At 48.3% G+C, this 19497-nt stretch overlaps 1 protein-coding gene across 1 annotated transcript in view; it reads right to left on the bottom strand.

The window, feature by feature from the left end:
• KMT2A (lysine methyltransferase 2A) overlaps positions 1-19497 on the bottom strand; it is a gene marked incomplete at its 5' end in the record, with an annotated part of 94728 nt that overhangs the window by 42839 nt on the left and 32392 nt on the right. The window contains 8 exons of the mRNA XM_081098550.1: positions 1940-2053; positions 6103-6234; positions 7567-7640; positions 8161-8541; positions 9154-9218; positions 11270-11504; positions 12350-12527; positions 14014-16646. Of these exons, the coding sequence (XP_080954676.1) occupies positions 1940-2053; positions 6103-6234; positions 7567-7640; positions 8161-8541; positions 9154-9218; positions 11270-11504; positions 12350-12527; positions 14014-16646 (3812 nt within the window). The remainder of the gene's footprint in view (positions 1-1939; positions 2054-6102; positions 6235-7566; positions 7641-8160; positions 8542-9153; positions 9219-11269; positions 11505-12349; positions 12528-14013; positions 16647-19497) is intronic.

The raw sequence follows: 19497 nt of genomic DNA, 5'->3' as shown, positions 1-19497 counted from the left end.
TCCTGTGGGTAGCATATGTGTGAATACAAAGCATTTGATTAGGTAATAAAAAAAGAGGTACAGTGCCCCTGGGGACTTGCAGACTGAATGTTCTTGGTTTCAATGACATCTAAAGCAGCCCTAGCATAAACAATACTGAAGGAAACCCTTCTATTTATTATGTATCTACATATAGAAAGGTTTGTTTTACATATGTACTAGTGGCCCGGTGCACAAAATTTGTGCACAGAGGGTGGGGGTTACCTTAACCCAGCCTGCACCCTCTCCAATTGGAGACCCCTTGGGGGATGTCCGACTGCCAGTTTAGGCCTGATCCTGCAGTCGGACATCCCTCTTACAATCCAGGACCACTGGCTCCTAACCACTCGCCTGCCTGCCTGATCACCCCTAACCACTCTGCCTGCCGGACTGATCGCCCCTAACCACTCTGCCTGCCGGACTGATCGCCCCTAACCACTCTGCCTGCCGGACTGATCGCCCCTAACCGCCTCTGCCTCAGCCCCGCCACCATGGCTTTGTCTGGAAGGATGTCCGAAAGGTCTCCGGAAGGTCTCCTGGTCTAATTAGCATACATATATATGTGTGTGTGTGTGCATACATTTACATATTTGCCAATTTATCCAGCTACATTCTTGAGATAAATGCCTAGAGCACAACTGCTGGGTTAGAGGGTATACCCATTTAAAATTAAGTACATACATACTTCCAAACAGCCCTCAAGAGAAAGGCTGTAACTAATTCAGCTTTCCACCAAAGAGAGTGCCCATTTCCACAGGATCCTTTTTATATCATGCAGTTCCCCCTTTATATCATGCTTTCATTCCCATCAGAAGGCTCAGCGCCTCCGCCCACAGTTTTTATTTCTCATTTCATGCATTATATACTCCCGTCCTTAAGCCTATTTCTAGCGGGTGTTATTCCTTTTGTTACTCATTGTTAAAGAGCTCTTTAGAGACAAGGGGGTTTGGATATTCAATATAAAATCACCCTCAAAAGCATCTCTTTTCTCGAGGAACGCTGTATTATTTTTCTCCATGTTTAAGCATCTAGCAGAAAAACCAGGCCTCCAGTCAACAGTAAACTTTTCTCACTCAATATCTTTGTTACTCTCTATGAAGCAGATTCCTTCCTAAAATCTCTAAAACACTTCAAAAATACTAGCATTTCATTAACTGGTTTATTTTTTAATCTTCACCCGAGAATTTTTTATAAAGTTTTAGAGAGCGGGAGAGGGAAAGCCAGAAACATTGATGTGGTAGAAAACACAGCGATCTATTGCCTCCTGCACGGCCCCAGCCAGGGCCCTGGGCCAGGGAGGAGCCTGCAACCGAGGTACACGCCCTTGACCAGAACCGAACCCGGGATAAGGTCTGCAGGCCGACGCTCTATTACTGAGCCAAACCAGTAATTAACTGGGCTCATTAACTGGGTTAAACAGGGGGTAGTACCTGCTGCCTATCAATAAAACAGAATCCTATCTAATAAAAGGCCAGCGACCATAATGGCATAACAACCAGAACGACTGACTGACCAGCCACCATGAAGTAAACTGACCACCTCTTGGTCCCTCCCCCAGCCTGCAGGCTCCGATCACTGGACGGCAACGGGGAAACCATGGGGTACCGGGGTGGGTGGTGGCGGGGCAGGACGAGGGACTGGCGAGCAGGCGGAAGGCAGACCTCGTGGTCCCTACCCCTGGCCTGCAGGCTCCAATCAGGGCGAATGGGGAACTCCAGGGAACTGGGTGGGCGGCGGTGGGGCGGGGCTGGGGACTGGCAAGTGGGCAGCAGATGGCCCTGATCCCAGGTTAGGCCTAGGGACCCCACCCAAGCACAGTTCCGTGCTCTGGGCCTCCAGTGCGATGATATTTTCATCAAAGAAAACTAATCGACATTACACCTGCTACCTTACACGCCAGGCTCAAGCAGCAGCCGCTCACCTCCACGTGCCCGCTGCTGGCACAGAGGAAGCACACCACCCTGGGCGTGATGGGGAGCGAGGTCAGGATGCCCAAGCCGCCCATCTCCCACACGGCCTCGGCTTCACAGTCCTCCTGCGGAGAGAGAGCAACCATTTAGCCACGTTTTACAACGACACAACTTTGGGCTGAAAATAAGGTTAGAAACGGGAAAATGAGAATGCTACAAGAATGTCAAGCATACCTCCTATAATGAGTTCAAAAACAACTGCTGCTTTAAAAAACTTTACTATCAGATGCAAACTGTTAAAACAGTCACCTCTGTATGGGTTTAACTCACGCTAACAATAATGCAAAGTAACGCTGGGACTGCATTCCCGTTGGTTTTACTGATCCAAGCTATCATCACCCTTCGATAATTCCCAGGGGAAAGAACAATTTCCTCAGACGCTATTCTCGTGTGAATGGACTTTCTCACTCACAAACGGGCCAAAGCTCTCACAGCACGTGAACTATCTGCTGGTGGTGGTTCTTATTCGTTTCCCCACTGTGTGCTGAATTTCCTTGCGTTCAACCCCTCTGGTATCATCGTTATCTTGACTGAGTCAGGAACACTGGCTTCTGATCAAGGTCCCATGGCCATGTATGGTGGTTACAAATCGGAAGGGCATCTCGGCGGCCAGGGGAGGCCCAGCCCCACACTGGGTGCCCAGCCCAGGGTTCCAGGGCTGGGAAGAGGAGTCCCGTAACTTCTGGCTGTAAAGACCAGTGAGGACTGTGGATGAGTGAGCCCCAGGCGGCTGGAGACCCAGGTGTTCTTCTTAAAGGGCCTGCACACAGACTCATTTCCCTCTGAGCTCCAGCTGTGCGGAGTCCCCCACTGCAGGTGCAGGCGGTACCATATCTGACTCTCCATCAACTTGGCTAACCAGTTTGCCTGCCCCAGTGATTCCGAGACCCTTGCCCATCCCACTTGCAGGCACGCCAAGACGAGTCCAGGGCTTTTCCATACCAGCGGCCTGCCCTTGCTCATGCTGCAGACTTTCCTAAAATCTCTCAAAGGGTCCCCCAAACCCCAAACAAGCAGCATCTGGCCTCAGCAGGCCCCGTACTTGCTGCTAAGCAGCCCCAACCTCAGCAATAGCAGCAGCTGAACTCAGTTTACAGCTCAGCCTTCTCCCAGGCATCTCCACGCCAGGCACAAGTAGCAGCCATCAGCAGATCATCTTGTTGCTCATGCTGGATGGCTCCAGGCAGGGTAGAGGCAGCAGCTGACCTTGGTCAGCACCTCCCAGGAGACCACAACACCAGCACATCCAGTGGACAACCTCAGACCACACGGAAGCACCCAACCACCAGCACATTCAGGGGTAGGCTGGGCAGGCACCAGAGCCCCGCAGAAGGGAGTCCTGTTCCATGGGGTCGGCAACTGCACAGCAGCTCCTCCGCTGTGGTCTCCGCAGCCTACCAATCAGCCTGGGGGCACCTACCTCCCACTGATGTACCAATAGCCATCAAGGCTCCACTACAACAGGGGCAAACACAGCCCACACAGGGGCACAGCAGAGTGCCTTGCCCTGGTGCCCAGGGAGGCTGCACCACCGAGACACCTACCACACTAGGCTGTTCTACCAAGACCAGGAGACACAGCAGCTCTACCTCATCCACACACACGGGAGGCTGCCAAACGAGGAGACAAAGCAGCATGTCCCAAGTGAAAGAACAGAAAACTCCAGGAAAATAAATTAATAAAATGGAGACAAGGAATCTACCAGATGCAGAGTTCAAAACACTGGCTATAAGGATGCTCAATGAACTTAGGGGAAGAGTAGAGGAACTCAGTGAGAAACAAAGAGATAGTAAACATGAATGAGACAGAAAATAGAAAAAAAATACCACAGTCAGAAATGTAGGATACACCAACTGAAATGAAGAATACATTATAGGAAATCAATAATAGATAAAGCAAAGCATCAAAACATAGATTTGGAATATAAGGAAGCAGAAAACACCCAACCAGAACAGCAAAATAAAAAAAAAAAAAAAAAATCCCCCAAATGAGGATAGTGTAAGGAGCCTCTAGGACAGCGGTTCTTAACCTGTGGGTCGTGACCCCTTTGGGGGTCGAACGACCCTTTCACAGGGGTCGCCTAAGACCATCAGAAAACACATATATATATAATTACATATTGTTTTGGTGATTAATCACTATGCTTTAATTATGTTCAATTTGTAACAATAAAAATACATCCTGCATATCAGATATTTACATTATGATTCATCAGAGTAGCAAAATTACAGTTATGAAGTAGCAACGAAAATAATTTTATGGTTGGGGTCACCACAACATGAGGAACTGTGTTAAAGGGTCGCGGCATTAGGAAGATTGAGAACCACTGCTCTAGGACAACTTCAAGTGAGTCAACAGTCGCATCACAGAGGTGCCAGAAGGAGAAGAGAGAGAATAAGGAATTGAAAAGCTATTTGGAAAAAATGAGAGAAATTGGGGGCCATCTGTAACACTGTAACAATAAAAAAGAAAAAATTGACAGAAAAATTTCCTAACCTAGTGAAGGAAACAGACATACAAGTCCCAGAAGCACAGAGTCTCAAATTAGTTTAACCCAAGGAGGCCCACACCAAGACACATCATAATTACAATGACAAAGGTTAAAGACAAAGACAGAATCTTAAAAGCAGCATGAGAAAAGCAGTTAGTTACCTACAAGAAAGCGCCCAAACGACTGTCAGCTGATTTCTCAACAGAAACTTTGCAGGTCAGAAGGGAATGATAAGAAACATTCAAAGTGATAAAAAGCAAGAACTCCACAACCAAGATTACTCTATACAGCAAAGCAGAATCGAAGGACAGACAAAGAGCTTTCCAGAAAAGAAAAAGCTAAAGGAATTCATCACCACCAATGAGTATTACAGGAAATGTTAAAGGTCTTCTTTAAGAAAAAGAAGAAAAAGATCAAAGTTTGAATAATAAAATGGCAAGAACTATGTATCTATCAACAATTACTTTATTTATTTATTTTTTTTATTTTTTAAAATATATTTTATTGATTTTTTATAGAGAGGAAGGGAGAGAGATAGAGAGTTAGAAACATCGATGAGAGAGAATCATCGATCAGCTGCCTCCTGCACATCTCCTACTGGGGATATGCCCGCAACCCAGGTACATGCCCTTGACCGGAATCGAACCTGGGACCTCTCAGTCCGCAGGCCGACGCTCTATCCACTGAGCCAAACCGGTTTCGGCAACAATTACTTTAAATACAAAGGACTTAAATGCTCCAATCAAAAGACATAGGGAAGCTGAATGGATAATAAAACAAGACCCTTACATATGCTGTCAACGCGAGACTCATGTCAAATGGAAAGACACAGAGAAAATAAAGAAATGAAAAAAGATATTTCATGAAAATGAAGCAAACAAAAAAAGCTGTGGTAGCAATACTTATACCAGACAAAAGAGACTTTCAAACAAAGATTTTAACAAGAGACAAAGGATTCAGCAATTCCTATTCTGGGTATTTTTCTGAAGAAACCCAAAACATTCAATCAAAAAGACATCCATCCGTATGTTCACTGTGGCATTATTTACAATAGCCAGAGTGTGGAAGCAACTTAAGTGCCCATCAACAGACAAATGGATGAAGAAGAAGTGGTGAATTTACACAATGAAACATGACTCAACCATAAAACAGAATGAAATCTTGCCAATTACAACAACATGGATGGACCTAGAGGGTACTGTGCTGAGTGAAATAAGTCAGACAGAGCCAAATACCAGATGCTTTCACTTGTATGTGGAGTCTAAAGAACAAAATAAACAAACAAAACAGAAACAGACTCATAGATGCAGAGAATATTTTGATGGTTGCCAGAGGAGAAGGGGACTGGGGGGATTAGTAAAAAAAGTGAAGGGATTAAGAAGCACAAATTGGTAGTTACAGAATTGACACAGGAATAATACTGTAATAACTATATGGTGCCAGATGGATACTAGATTAATCAGGGTGATCACTTCCTAAGTTACAGAAATGTCTAATCACATGGTCGTACACCTGAAGCTAACATAATATTCAAAGTCAACTGTAAATGAAACATAAAAAAACTATTTTAAAAATATAAAGTCCATGACTCGATATAAGTATGTGGTCACTCAACACTTTTACCTTGAAGTCCACTCTGATCCTGTGGACTCCATCTGCTGGGACCTTCTGCTTAGAGCTGCTGCCATTGGAGAGAGCGCTGAGGATGTTCAAAGTGCCTGCGCTCTCCTGCTTGCTGACGGGAGGTGGTTTTTCCTACAGGGATAGAAAACAAATAAAAACAAAACCACACTCACTTTTTAAAAAATATTTTTTAAAATTGATTTTTAGAGAGAGAGGATGGGAGAGAAACATCGATATGAGAGCGAAACATCGGTTGGCTGCCTCCTGCATGCCCCACACCAGGGACGGAGCCTGCAACCTTTTGTGCACAGGCCCACGCTCAATCAAGTAAGCCACGGCGGACAGGGCTTGCCTTCACTTTGCAATAGAAAATAATGCAAATGACAAGTCTAATTAATAGAAGGGAAAACGTTTCCAACACAAGTATCCTATAGAAATAGTAAAGTACTTTTCAAAATTTCTTTTTCATTAAGGCATTTTATTTGCAGGTACGTAATTACATTCCCAGAAAGAGAATCCCAGTATTTTTTCTCCTGTGTGTTTTCATCTTGCTTCTCTGTGGTCCATGATGCCAGATGAAGTGGTCAGCACAATGAAACCAAACTTATGGGAGAGGAGCGGGTTATTCTGCAATTTTTCTGGATCTCCCAGTTATACATCAAATTTGGGCTGATCACTCCACATTTGTTCAACTTGCCCATGAGGTTCACAGCAATTTTCCCAGCTCTGTGATCATCGATGATTTCAAATTTGCCAGTGGAATCATGCTTCATCATCACAGGCAGAAACCGGACGATGACTCTGGAGCGTGGCCTAATAAAAACCTAGCATTTGGCCCTGGCGGGTTTGGCTCGGTGGATAGAGCGTCGGCCTGCGGACGGAGGGTCCCAGGTTCGATTCTGGACAGGGGCACATGCCTGGGTTCCAGGCTCAGTCCCCAGTGGGGGGCGTGCAGGATGATTCTCTCTCATCATTGATGTTTCTATCTCTCTCTCCCTCTCCCTTCCTCTCTGAAATCAATAAAAAATATTTAAAAAAAATAAAAACAAAAAACCTAGCGTTTGCCTCCCTTCTTGGCATCATGGATGCTCTTTTGAGCATCAGACATAACAAACATGTGTACCATTGTGATGGCATGGGAAGAACCAGAAGATTCTTAAAGACCTCCATCCACATCGTAAAAACAGCGCACACAGGGAAGGATGGTGGCTACAGACAGATACTGCTGAAGGATGGCAAAACACTATTCCACTAAGCAGCCTATAGCATTCACTTGTAGGGTCACAAGGAACAGAAAACAAGGGGAAAGAGACAAAAAAAAGGTTGAGCTAAAGCCTAAATTCCACTGCCACCTACGAAGAAGCAAAAACGCGGTTTCATCCACTGAATTACGTCAAGAATAAGGCTCTTTTCCTAAAGAACAGAGCATACCCCTGAGAAATGGCAAAGAAACACAGCTCTCACCTTTTCTTTTGGTTTTTGTTTTACAGGAATACTTGGGCGAGGAGCCACTTTTTTCTGCTTGCTTTGCTCTGGACCTAAAAAATTCAAAGTAAATCGCAGTCAGAGGCTACTGCACTCACAGTTAATGTTAAAGAGCAATGACTACTTTAGGACTGACTGGCCTGGAAGAAGAGGCTATTGGAAAAAAGAAAATGACTTAAACTCTAGGCCAGACGTCCTCAAACTTTTTAAACAGGGGCCAGTTCACTGTCCCTCAGACATTCCACACATGCGCACTGCGGGCCCGGGACGCGTCGGCTGCTAAGCAGGACAGGCAGCGGCGGCAAAAACACCCGGCGGGCCGGATAAATGGGCGGGCCGTAGTTTGAGGACCCCTGCTCTAGGCATTGCAGAGGAAATTAAGACAGTATCTCCAACTTAATTGTTTTTTGGCTTCTACTTCTTTATTACTATGCAATGGTTAAAGCTAATTTTCTTACACTGAAGATGTACACATATCTATTTCAGGTTTTGCAGGTTTCCAAATGCTGTTTAAGACATCGGTGCTTTTTGTTAGTCCTTCTGGCTCGGCGGCTCCCTGCCGGCCTCACTCACCTGAGTCCGGCGGTGGGGGCTGCTTCTTCTTGGGCTCGCTAGGAGCTGCCTTGGGGGCGTCTTTCCTGGGTGGCGCTGTGCTGGGTGGCGGTGGGGGGGGTGCTGGCGCTGGCTGGGAGGCCTGCTTGCTGGACTTCCTGGAGGCTGGAGTGGTAGCTTGTTTGGGCTCAGGCCCCGGAGCAGAGGCGGGCCCGTCCTCGCTCTTCTCATCTCCGTGCTTCCGCGGGGGAGGCTCACTGCTGCTCTTCTTGGGGACAGGGTCCTCGCGTGCTGATGGGGGGGGCTTCTGATTGGCGTCCACTACGCCCTTCACAACACTGTTCTCTTTACTGCTCTCTTTCTTTTCACTGGTCTTGGACTTTTTCTCTTTCTTTTTCACAGCTAGGGGAAAAACATGATTATTCTATAAGAAAATTTTTATTTAAAATAGAAGTATAGGAATGTAACAATCTTATTCTCAATTTCCCGCAGCTAATGTTAACACTGAAGAGGCTCAAGAAAGTTAAGCTGGTCAGGTAAAATAGCTATACTTTCATTGCTCTAGGAAATGGAAGAAATTGTAATCTTTATATGAATTTTAAAAATGCCTTTTTTTTTTAACGGAAAATTTCAAACAAACTCCAAGGTAAAGGGACAGCAAAATGAACTCCCAAGTATTCATCACCCGGCTTCAACAACCTCGACTCTCTGTACTTAACCCGACTGGTGTGGCTCAGTGGTTGAGCACCAACCTATGAACCAGAAGATCTTAGTTCAATCCCCAGTGTGGGGTGTGCAGGAGGCAGCCGATCCATGATTCTCTCTCATCACTGATATTTCTGTCTCTCTCTCCCTCTCCTTTCCTCTCTGAAATCAATTATATATATACACACACATATTTTTTTAATAGTAGTACTTAAAAAGAAACCAAACCAGTCTTCCCTTTACACTAGATGTGCACAACTATATGGCATTAAAGCAAGAAGCATGCTGGGGAAGAGCTCTTGAGATCACCTTTTGCTTGCTTCTGAAGATAGGCTTTGGAAGGCATCCACTGTAGATTCTGACACTTTCTCATCCTAGGAGAACAAGGGGATCATAAAGTGAGTGGCGCTTAGAAGAGAAGCAACTCGGACAAGTGTTAATTTGTCTGCAAGAACCAGGGAATCTTTATCCGGGGCCCATCTGAGAGCTGAAAAAAGGATGGCTCATTACACAGATGAAACCGGAGCCTTCGACACCTTCAATCAGTGACGGGGCCTATCTTTAAGTCCTAAAAGGAGCAAATACCAAATTATGTTTTAAATGAGACTCAAATTTCTTAAAAGCTAGTACAAAACCATCCGTTGATATTTCTTATATGCAAATCAGTTCTGTTCCCTTATGACAGCGGTTCTCAACCTGTGGGTCGCGACCCCTTTGGCGGTCGAATGACCCTTTCACAGGGGTCTCCTAAGACCACCCTGCCTATCAGATATTTACATGACGATTCATAACAGTAGCAACATTACAGTTATGAAGTAGCAACGAAAATAATTTTATGGTTGGGTCACAACATGAGGAACTGTATTTAAAGGGCTAGAAGGTTGAGAACCACTGCCTTATGAGATTAATATTCATTTAGAATAACCTGATTACAAAATGGAGTAAAGTTATCCAGCAAGTCCTCTCTGCCACCACAATGCTATATCAGGTCTATATCAGGGCTTTGATATATGTGTGTGTACACACACACACACACACACACACACACACACACACACTAGAAGCCCAATGCACTAAATTCATGCAAGAGTAGGTCTTCCTTCCCCTGGCTGCCAGCACCAGCTTCCCTCTGGCACCCAGGATCCAGGCTTCCCTCACAGCCCTGGCTTTGTCCGGAAGGCTGTCTGATCTAATTAGCATATTACCCTTTTATTATTTTTCATACACACACACACACACACACACATTCTACCCCTCAATTTAATGAAATTCAAACTTAATCTGAAGTATAAAATGTAACAGTCCATTTCACCCCCAAAATTTGGTGTAATTTTACCTTTTGCTGACCTGTGAATTCTCGCTCCTTTACATGAATGAGGCGGAGACAAGACTCCTGCTTACAGCCAGACTGACTAAACCAAAGCACAGAACTACCCGCCGTCTCCTGGAAACTGCCTCCCATCGGTTTTACAGAAGTCACTTCCACGTTATTCATTCAGAAAATGTCTACTGATAAAAGCTACTCCTGATTCCACGTACTTTGAGATGCTCAATTCCCAAAAAGTCTGTCTGTGCAACTCTTCTGATCCACTTTAGACCAACTGCCCAGAGGGTGAACGTGCACCCACAGACTGACCGAGAAAGGGAGAAAAGATCATCACAACGTCCATATCACAAATCCCACAGGCGTGAAACTGCCCCGAGAGACAGCAGAGAGACATGGGCAGATAGCACGAACACTTCCCGAAAGCCAGAAAGATACAGGGAATTTTGGTTAACCTGATAAATATGCCTAAATTTGTCAGTTTTCAAGTAGAAAGCCCCTCGAGCTGCGCTGAGATGGTAGCCCTGAAGCACACGTGGCTATGTAAATTAATTAAAATAAAATTTGATAAAAAATGTAGTTCCTCGGTCATTCACATTTCAGTCGCTCCACAGCCAATGGGGCTAATGGCCAGCACAGCTCCCAGCGCTGCAGAGCATTCTACTCGTCAGCCTGCCCCAGAGCTTCTTATTTAAAGCACAGCTCGGCCTGGCCGGTGTGGCTCAGTGAATAGAGCGTCCGTCTGCGGGTTGAAGGGTCCCAGGTTCCATTCCGGTCAGAGCACATGCCCAGGTTGCGGGCTTGATCCCCAGTGTGTGGCGTGCAGTAGGCAGCCGATCAATGATTCTCTCTCATCGTTGATGTTTCTAGCTCTCTCCCTTTTCCTTCCTTTCTGAAATCAATAAAAATATATATATTTTTAAAAAAATAAAGCACAACTCACACCTAGCCACACTGCCCAATCCAACTGTGCACCTAACCTTGAAACCCAAGAACTGAGTACAACCACGTTCAGTTTTTGGATTCATCTTTGCAATGAATCGAGCACAAGCAAACCCCTTCCCGGAGGGGAGGCCGACCCTGCGAGCAGAGCCCACTCACTTGCAGCATTGCTTCTTTATGTTGCGGCCACCGAACTTGGGCTTGTCCAAGCAGTTAGTACAGACACCGCAGTCCTCCGGCACCTGGCAGCCGGGACACTGCCCACACCGCCTGGAGCGCCGGCCCTTCTTCACAGGGGGCTCCTGGGGCGCCTTGTTTCTGGTGACGGGTTTGATTGGTTTGATGGGCGGAGCCAGAGGTTCGGCATCTTCTGAGCCAGCGATTGAGGACTTGTCTGTTAAAGAAACGCATCGTTAGTTCTGAGAGAGGATCTGATTCCTTCTTGGGAGCAGAGGTGGAGACCTTCAAAATCAATTTATATCATTAGATACATTCAAACTTTGTTTTCACTGGGACTCCAAAAGTGAAATGGAATACATTAAAAAGCATCATATGCAGAACTCAAAGCCTGTTTAAATAATGATTTAAATGTTATTAAATGCCTATAAACATGTAGCTTAAAAAAAGCAGAAATCCAAATACTGAAAACAAAACATAGTCTAACCCGAAGTTCAAGAAAATGAACTGACTGCTTCAGAGGACTGCCTACACCTCTACATTTTAATGAGCAGTTACCCATCATCTAAGAGCTATAAGGGACCATGAGAATGAGCCTCACTAACCCCCAAACACATGACTGACCCCGGGCCCCAGCTGCTGAGCCCTGAAATCCATGGCACCGAGTCCCTCACCACGGGAGGCCTCCCAGGCAGTGAGCATGGTAGGAATGCTCAGACAGACCTGTTCCTGAGACACATTCCTCTAGTGGTGAGCTTCTGCTCAAGGACTGTCTTGCCAAAGCTTTTTACACTGCATGGCCGTCTAGGAAGGTTGTGCCCTAAGATTCCCTCCCTCCTTCATTGACTGACAGCTCCCCCAGCCTTCCCTGGCTCCCCCCCCATTGTGCCTCACAGGCAGTTCCTCATAGAATCCTTGTTCATTGAACCCCACCCCTTGCCATCTGTTTTTAGAGGATCCAGACGAATACATGATGCTATTGCCAGCCTACAAGGCACCCCAAGAATGATCAGCAGCAGATCACCTGGGTGCTAGGACTTCAAGGCTGACATCTGGACCTACCATCATTCCCCATGGAAGACAAGATCTTTTCTCGTTCTTCCCACGGTAAGGCACTCAGGGTGGGCATGTCGTCAGGAAACACAGCGCGTTTCCGGCCAAGGGCAACGGCAGCTCTTCTGCAGACGTGTTTAATGCGGGGTCCTCGCACAGACGTCTCTGATGAATCACTTTCTTGACCCTAAATAGGAGGTGAGCCAAAACAACCACACATGTTGACAATATAACTAAATGAAGCCAAGATATTTTGGGCTAACTTATTATACTCTGGACTCACTCTAGTTATTTCCAGCTGATAAGCCATATCAATTTGCAGGAATCAACTACCTCTGCATCCTAACATTGGCAGGAAAAAGACAGAAATCAACTAAGTTCCTATTCCCAATTATACTACTTCTTGAATATTCTCCTCAAAATTCAAGTTGCCGGTATATTATCAAGAAGTTCAGCCTAACCACAATTTCCTGTATTTCCCTGATCAATAGGGATGTAGGAGGAATAACCTATGAATGAAGTATAAAAGACTCCACATCGAAATGTCTCCCATCTTAAAGAGCCACTGCTCTTGCCACTCAGAGGCTAACCAAAAAACACCCACAACGGTGTCAAAGGAAGTCCCTGCTTGAACTCTCAACTGGCAGAATTCGTAGAATATGCCCCAGGTTGAGTAACATTAAAAACCTAGGTCTGTGTTCACTGCAACCTAAGTTGAGATGTTGGCATAAATATGCATCTACTACATGACAATTTTTAAAAAGAACCTAAAGATCGGTATGCTTTCTCAGAAAAGACCAGTGCCTAGTTTACTGTGTAAAAAGAAAAAAAAAACACACACACAAAAAAACCCCCAATGCTGTTCTTTGTAAAAATATGTTTGTCTTCATCTTAGTAAACTCAATTCGACAGCTTTTCTGTCCCACAGCCTAAGGCCAAAGGCTTCTCAGGTGTATTCTTCACACACCCTCTATTCATGTATTTACTTATTGCTCTAAGCACCGCACCCCTTAGAGCAGTGGTTCTCAACCTGTGGGTTGCGACCCCTTGGGGGGGGGGGGGTTTGAACGACCCTTTCACAGGGGTCGCCTAAGACCATCGGAAAACACATATATAATTACATATTGTTTTTGTGATTAATCACTATGCTTTAATTATGTTCAATTTGTAACAATGAAATTGGGGGTCACTACAACATGAGGAGCTGTATTAAAGGGTGGTGGCATCAGGAAGGTTGAGAACCACTGCCTTAGAGGATGAGCCTCCTCCCCATCCTGTTTTCTACCGTAAACAACAGTGAAACAACGTGACTACAGAAAAGCACCTTTGAAACTGCCACAGGTTCTAATCCACCAAATCCATGAAGTACAAACTCGCATTCTCTGTCCCGTGGCCCCAACCTACCTGCGGGCCTCAGCTCACCGCTCTCCTGCCTGTACAGCCTCGCTACCCACCGCCCCTCCAGTGTGCCCCTACCTCCCCTGCTCCTCTCCTTGCAACGCCCTCCCCATCGCTGTCTACCTATCAGAGCCCCGCCTGTCCTTACGGGGTCACTGCAGATGTCACCCCTTCCCTGGCTCCCGCGACTGGGCAGACCGGGCCCCTCAGCCTGAAGCTCGCTCCCAGCAGGGCTGGACACGACGGAGGTCACCAGGCAACACGGAAAAGAGTACCTGTGCTCTGGGCTGGTCGGTTTGTTTAAGACTCTTGCTCTTCTCGATCTTGCAGAGCTGGGCCTTGGCCTTTTTGAGGAGGCTGGCGACCCTCTTGTCGGTCATGGGGAGCTTGTCCGCCTGCGCCAGCATGGAGCCGATGGAGGACGCCGCATGCTTCACGCCGGGCGCGGGCGCGGGCGGGCAGGGCGCCTTCTCCTTGTCCAGCGCGGCGGCGGGGCCGAGGTCCAGGGCGGCCTTGTCCAGGCTCCCGCGCCCTTTCTTGATCAGTATTTTGGTTTTGACAGCGGTTGTGTCCCCAAGGGTCACGGCAGCCACCTCGGGCCCAGAATCGAGGGACGAAGGCTTCTTCCGGCCCGTGACCTTCTTGGCAGAGGACGGCGCGGCCCCCTCCTCCGCGCCCACCTTCTCTTTGGAAACCCTGCCCGCGGGGTACAAGGCGGAGCTGCCCTGGGGCTCGGACCCCTTCTTCCGCTTCTCTTTGCGGGACTCCCGCTTGTTCTCCTTCTCCCGCTCGCGGTCCCGCTCTCGGCTCTTGTCCTTCTCCGCGCTCTTGTCGGCGTCCCGCTCCCGGGCCGGCTCCTCGGGGGCCCGGTCCCTGGTCCGGCCCCGGTCGGGCTGCGCGCCGGGGGTGAACCAGGGGAAGAGCGGCGTCGGGCTGCCGGCGGCGAAGGGCTCCGCGGGGGCGCCGGGCGGCTTCCGCGGCCTCGGGGTCTTCTCGGCGGCCTCCCCGGGGGCCAGCGGGTGCGCGGGGAAGGTGAAGGCGGGGTTTAAGGCACTGGCGGCGTGAGGGCTCACGGAGAGGCTCAGGGAGGAGGCCACGGAGGGCGGCGGCGTGAGCGGCGACAGCTCGGCGGCGCTCAGCCGGCCGCTGCGCGTCCTCATGGAGTGCGAGGGCGACCGGGGCTCGGCGCGCAGCGGGCTGAACACCCTCCTCTTCCTCTTGCGGCTGGACGCGCCGGGCGCGGCCGCGGGGGCCCGGCCGCCGGGCAGGGTGACGGACTCGAAGATGCGGGAGTGCGCCTCGCTGGGCGTGAAGCGCGGCGCCCGCAGCAGCGGGCTCCTCTTGTGCACGTCGAACCGGGGCCCCGCGTGCAGCGGCGAGAAGAGCCGCGCGGCCGCGCCCGGCGCCGCGAAGCCCGAGGCGAAGCCCACGTCCTCGGGCGTGAGCGGCGGCGGCCGGAAGTTGTCGAAGACCGGCTTGCGGATGAGCCCCTCCTTGGCGTACTTGGCGGAGGAGAAGAACTGCGGCTCGGCGCGCGAGTGCTTCAGCGACGTCCAGCGGAACGTGGGCTCCCGCAGGATGGACTTGCGCTTGCCCGGCATGGGCGCGGCGGGCGCGGGCAGGAAGGGCGACGCCAGCGGGATGGTGGGGGGCAGCAGCCAGGGCGTGGGGTCCGAGAGGCCGGCGGCCGGCTGCAGGGGCGGCGGCGGCGACAGCAGCGGCGGGGGCGGCGAGGCGGAGGCCGGCGGCGGGGGCGCGCTGGGCAGCTTCTTCGTTGTCGTCGTCCTTGAGCTTGACCCAAAACTCCTCTCGGACACCGAGTACCTCCTGCCTCTCCGGTCGTTCCGGTCGCTTTCCGGGGACGGGGCAACGGGCAGCGGGGCGTGCGCTTCGGGGGCGTCGCTCTGCTCCTCGGGGAGCCCCTGGATCTCCTCGGAGGCCTGGGAGTCGGTGGAGGTGTCCACGCTGGGGCTGCTGGAGCGCGATGAGTCGGAGGACAGCTGCGAGGAGTGCTGCGAGGCGGCGCTCGACTTCTCGGAGGACCCGCAGGAGGCGGCGCCGAAGCGGCTGCTGGGCGCGGGCTCCAGGCGCGCGATCTTGATGGGCGGGTCGTAGTCCTCGTCCTCGATGAAGCGGCGGGGGGTTTTGATGATCCGCGAGGAGATGGCGCTGACCACGGGCATGATGAACTGCCGGATGTTCTTGACCTGCGTCTTCACCTTCCGGCCCTGCAGCTGGGCCGCCTCCTTCTCGATCTTCTTCTGCGCCCCCTTCTTCGCCCGCTGCAGGAGCTGCTTGGCGATGGTGGCGTCCGTCCTTTTGGAGGAAGGGATGATCCTGACGGGCTTCACCCGCCGCGGGCTCTGTCTGACCACTGCCTTGTCTTCCTTGGCCAGGGCCGGGGCCGCGTCCGCGTCCCTGCGCACCTTCTGGGGCTTGTCCAGGTGCGAGTTGAGGAGGAGGCCGGCCGGGGCCTTGACCCTCTCGGCGGAGGGCGGCCTCCCGCGCCGCCGGACGATCTGCACCCCCTTCCTTCCGATCTGCAGCTTCCCCGCCTTAAACTTGGACTTGAGCGGGGAGAGCTTGCCGGCTCTTAACTTTTTGATCTTGGTGGCTTGCTGAAACGTGGCGGACGGGGTCCGTTTGAGCTTTTTCAGGCTGTCGTCTTTGCTGCCCTTCGGTAACTCGGCAATGTCCTTTCCATGCGTGATTTTGATTTTTACTCCAGGGAAGGTGGGAGGTCTTCCTCGCTTCTTTTCTAAGCTTTTAGAGTCTTTCTTCTTGATCTTATCCCCAGGTCTGGTCTCTGGTTTACTGAGCGGGGGGAAGGCGGGCGGGTCTGGGAGGAGCGGGGTCCGGTCGGAGCCGCTGCGAGGCCGGCCGCGAGGTTTCCGAGGGCTACTCTTAGCTGCGTGTGGAATCAGACAATGGAGAGCGGTTTAGCGATGCCGTTCAGGCTCACGACGCTGAATATAATTTAGCACAAGCCGCCTGGTACCGAACTCTAGTTGCGCCTAATGAGTCAATATCACATTTTAATTGTGCTTAGTCTCTTCCCCCCAAAACTTGCTTCAAAAAATCAGCTAAATGACATTCCACTTAAAAGAACATTAAGTACTTTTTTGATTAAAAAAACCCCAACATAATAAAAGGTTTTCAACTGAGCAAGTTATAACATCCAAAACTGGCTTTACTACTTTAGGTGAGCAAGGTTTATCTTCTGAATACAAAAAATGGTTAAAAAGAAATCTGTGCTACCTTTTTCCAGATCTTCACCATCAAGATTAATACTTGAGAACATGTTCATAGCAACTCATCTTTTCAATGCAGAACCGGCTTTAACAGATTTGGACAAAGTGCTCTTCTATCAGTGGCACACCAACTTCTACAGGAAGCGGCTGGGAAGCTCGAGCTGATTGTCGGCTGGTTGCCATAGTAAACTGAATGCTCACTGAACTCAGCAGCATGCAAACTAATCACAGACATGACCTGGTGATGTGCCCATTAATGAACCCCCCACATACAGGTTCTTGAACTAACTAGTCTCAAATTGCAAAAAAAAAAAAATTAACCTTAATTGACTGAAGAGCAAATTAACCATTTATTGAATCAGATTTCTTCTAAATAAAAGGAATTTTCCAATTTATAAATCAGCTCAATCTGCTATTTATCAAGAGACTCAAGAAAACAAAATTCTTTTCCTAAAATTCTTTGTATAAACCTGTATTTTCTAAATGTCTTGAGTTCCCTAGTCTATCATGTCTTCTCTTCCCACATGAATTTTTAATGTTTTATATGACTCAATATTCTTCTAACACTAACACCTCTCCTAATAGGCACCCAAAGAGATGCATGCCATGGTGATGAACGTTTTAGACCATGGAACCAACTTTCTATCAGAACAGACATCAACAAAGAGCTTACTGTTGTGCTTTTGAAAGAGAGAGGTTTCCCTTAATAGATGCAGGATTCACAAATCCATTCTCAATATGTATACCAATGACAACAAGAATGAAGAATATCCATATGGTTTTAAACAACCAAGACAACATTCCAAGCACACCGATCGCCAAGAACACTTCCAAGGAAACTATTAAAAAGTGAACTCCTACCAGAGAAGGACCTCCCCAGATTCCTGATCCGCCTGGTGGACTTGAACCTGGCCACCACAGGCCTGGGTTAATTCTGAAGGCCTCTTCTACCCAACTTTTAAAAGAAGCTTTTGGTGAAGCAGAAAAGGCAGAGCCTTGCCCTGCCGCCAGCTCCCACATCCACAGTCACAGAACTCACAAACCACCTGCAATAATTGCTCATGTATCTTCTGGGCCTCACTTTGTCATTTACTAATGAAGGGCTAGACCACATGATCTGTAAAATCACTTTATGACCCCTAGTTGGCTTGGCTCAGTAGACAGAGCGTCGGCCTGCGGACTAAAGGGTCCCAGGTTCAATTCAAGGGCACATGCCTGGGTTGCAGGCTTGAACCCCAGCAGGGGGCATGCAGAAGGCAGCCAATCAATGATTCTTTCTCACCATTCATGTTTCTATCTCTCTGCCTCTCCCCTCTTCTAAAATCAATAAAAGTATTTTTGAAAATAAAATAAAAAATCACGTTATGATATGAAGGTTTAAGATTTCACCACATATTAATGAGAACAATGCCACTGTCTGAATGGCACAGATACTGGGTTCTTACTGGCTGATCCCCCACTATAATAGCAATACCACCCCCACCTGGGAAAGGAAAAAATGTCCACTTATGTGTCTGAATCAGATTACTGTATAGCACATGACTCTTAAGTAACCCAACTGCTAACAAACCTCACAAACTGAGTCAATGTCAAAGAGCAAAAACACCGCCCATTGTCTATCCACATAAAGTCAGAGAATCTTGCAAGAATACAGAATAGCAGCAGAGACAGGGAATGTTTTCTCCAGCAAAAGATCGATAGCCACCCTGCCTGATGTTGCTCTGCAAACCAAAGGGTCGAGGGTTCGCTTCCCGGTCAAGGGCATGCACCTCGGTTGCGGGTTTGCTCCCCACATGCGGGAGGCAACCAATAATGATGTGTCTCTCTCACACTGATGTTTCTCTCTCTCTCCTTCTCCTTCCCTCCCTCTCTTTAAAGCAATGGAAAAAATATCCTCAGGTGAAGATTAAAAAAAAAATCTATAGCCCTCTCCTATTAGAATGGCATTCTGCAAGGCATTAAATGTTATTTCCACTGATAACTGTCTATCAGAAAACTACTGTAAGTCTAGAACCTGAAGACAGTCTAGATATTTTCTTGGTGAAAACAATGACAAAAATATTGCTTATAAATGGAGATATACCATATCATTTTTGTTTTATTTTAATACAGCCTTTCAAGAATCAGGCAAAACATTCACATTCACACAGTGCTAATATTTTGTTGTTAGTTCTTTGACAATAATAGACCAAACTTCATCTGTAAAAAACAATGGCCAAGTTATTCCCAAAGTCATAGATAGGGTGGGGCAAAAGTAGGTTTACAGTGTTCATATGGAAAATAATATAATTATTACCAAAGAATAATAAAAGAATAAACTGTTTCATGTACTCACAACTGTAAACCTACCCTGTATACTACCATATCATCCCAAATATATAAATCTGAGGTGCTGTATCAGGTTCCCTCACGCCATGGAAATCGACCTCCCAGGCCTCGTGGGTTCCCACAGAGAAGCCTGGTGGAGAAGTCCCAGAAAGAGGTCTGTTCCATAAGCCTTGTGTTACT

The sequence above is a fragment of the Myotis nattereri genome, assembly GCF_964212035.1.
Source record: "Myotis nattereri genome assembly, chromosome: 9".
In the NCBI taxonomy this organism is placed as follows: Eukaryota; Metazoa; Chordata; class Mammalia; order Chiroptera; family Vespertilionidae; genus Myotis; species Myotis nattereri.
This window is presented reverse-complemented; position numbering and strand designations above follow the sequence as displayed.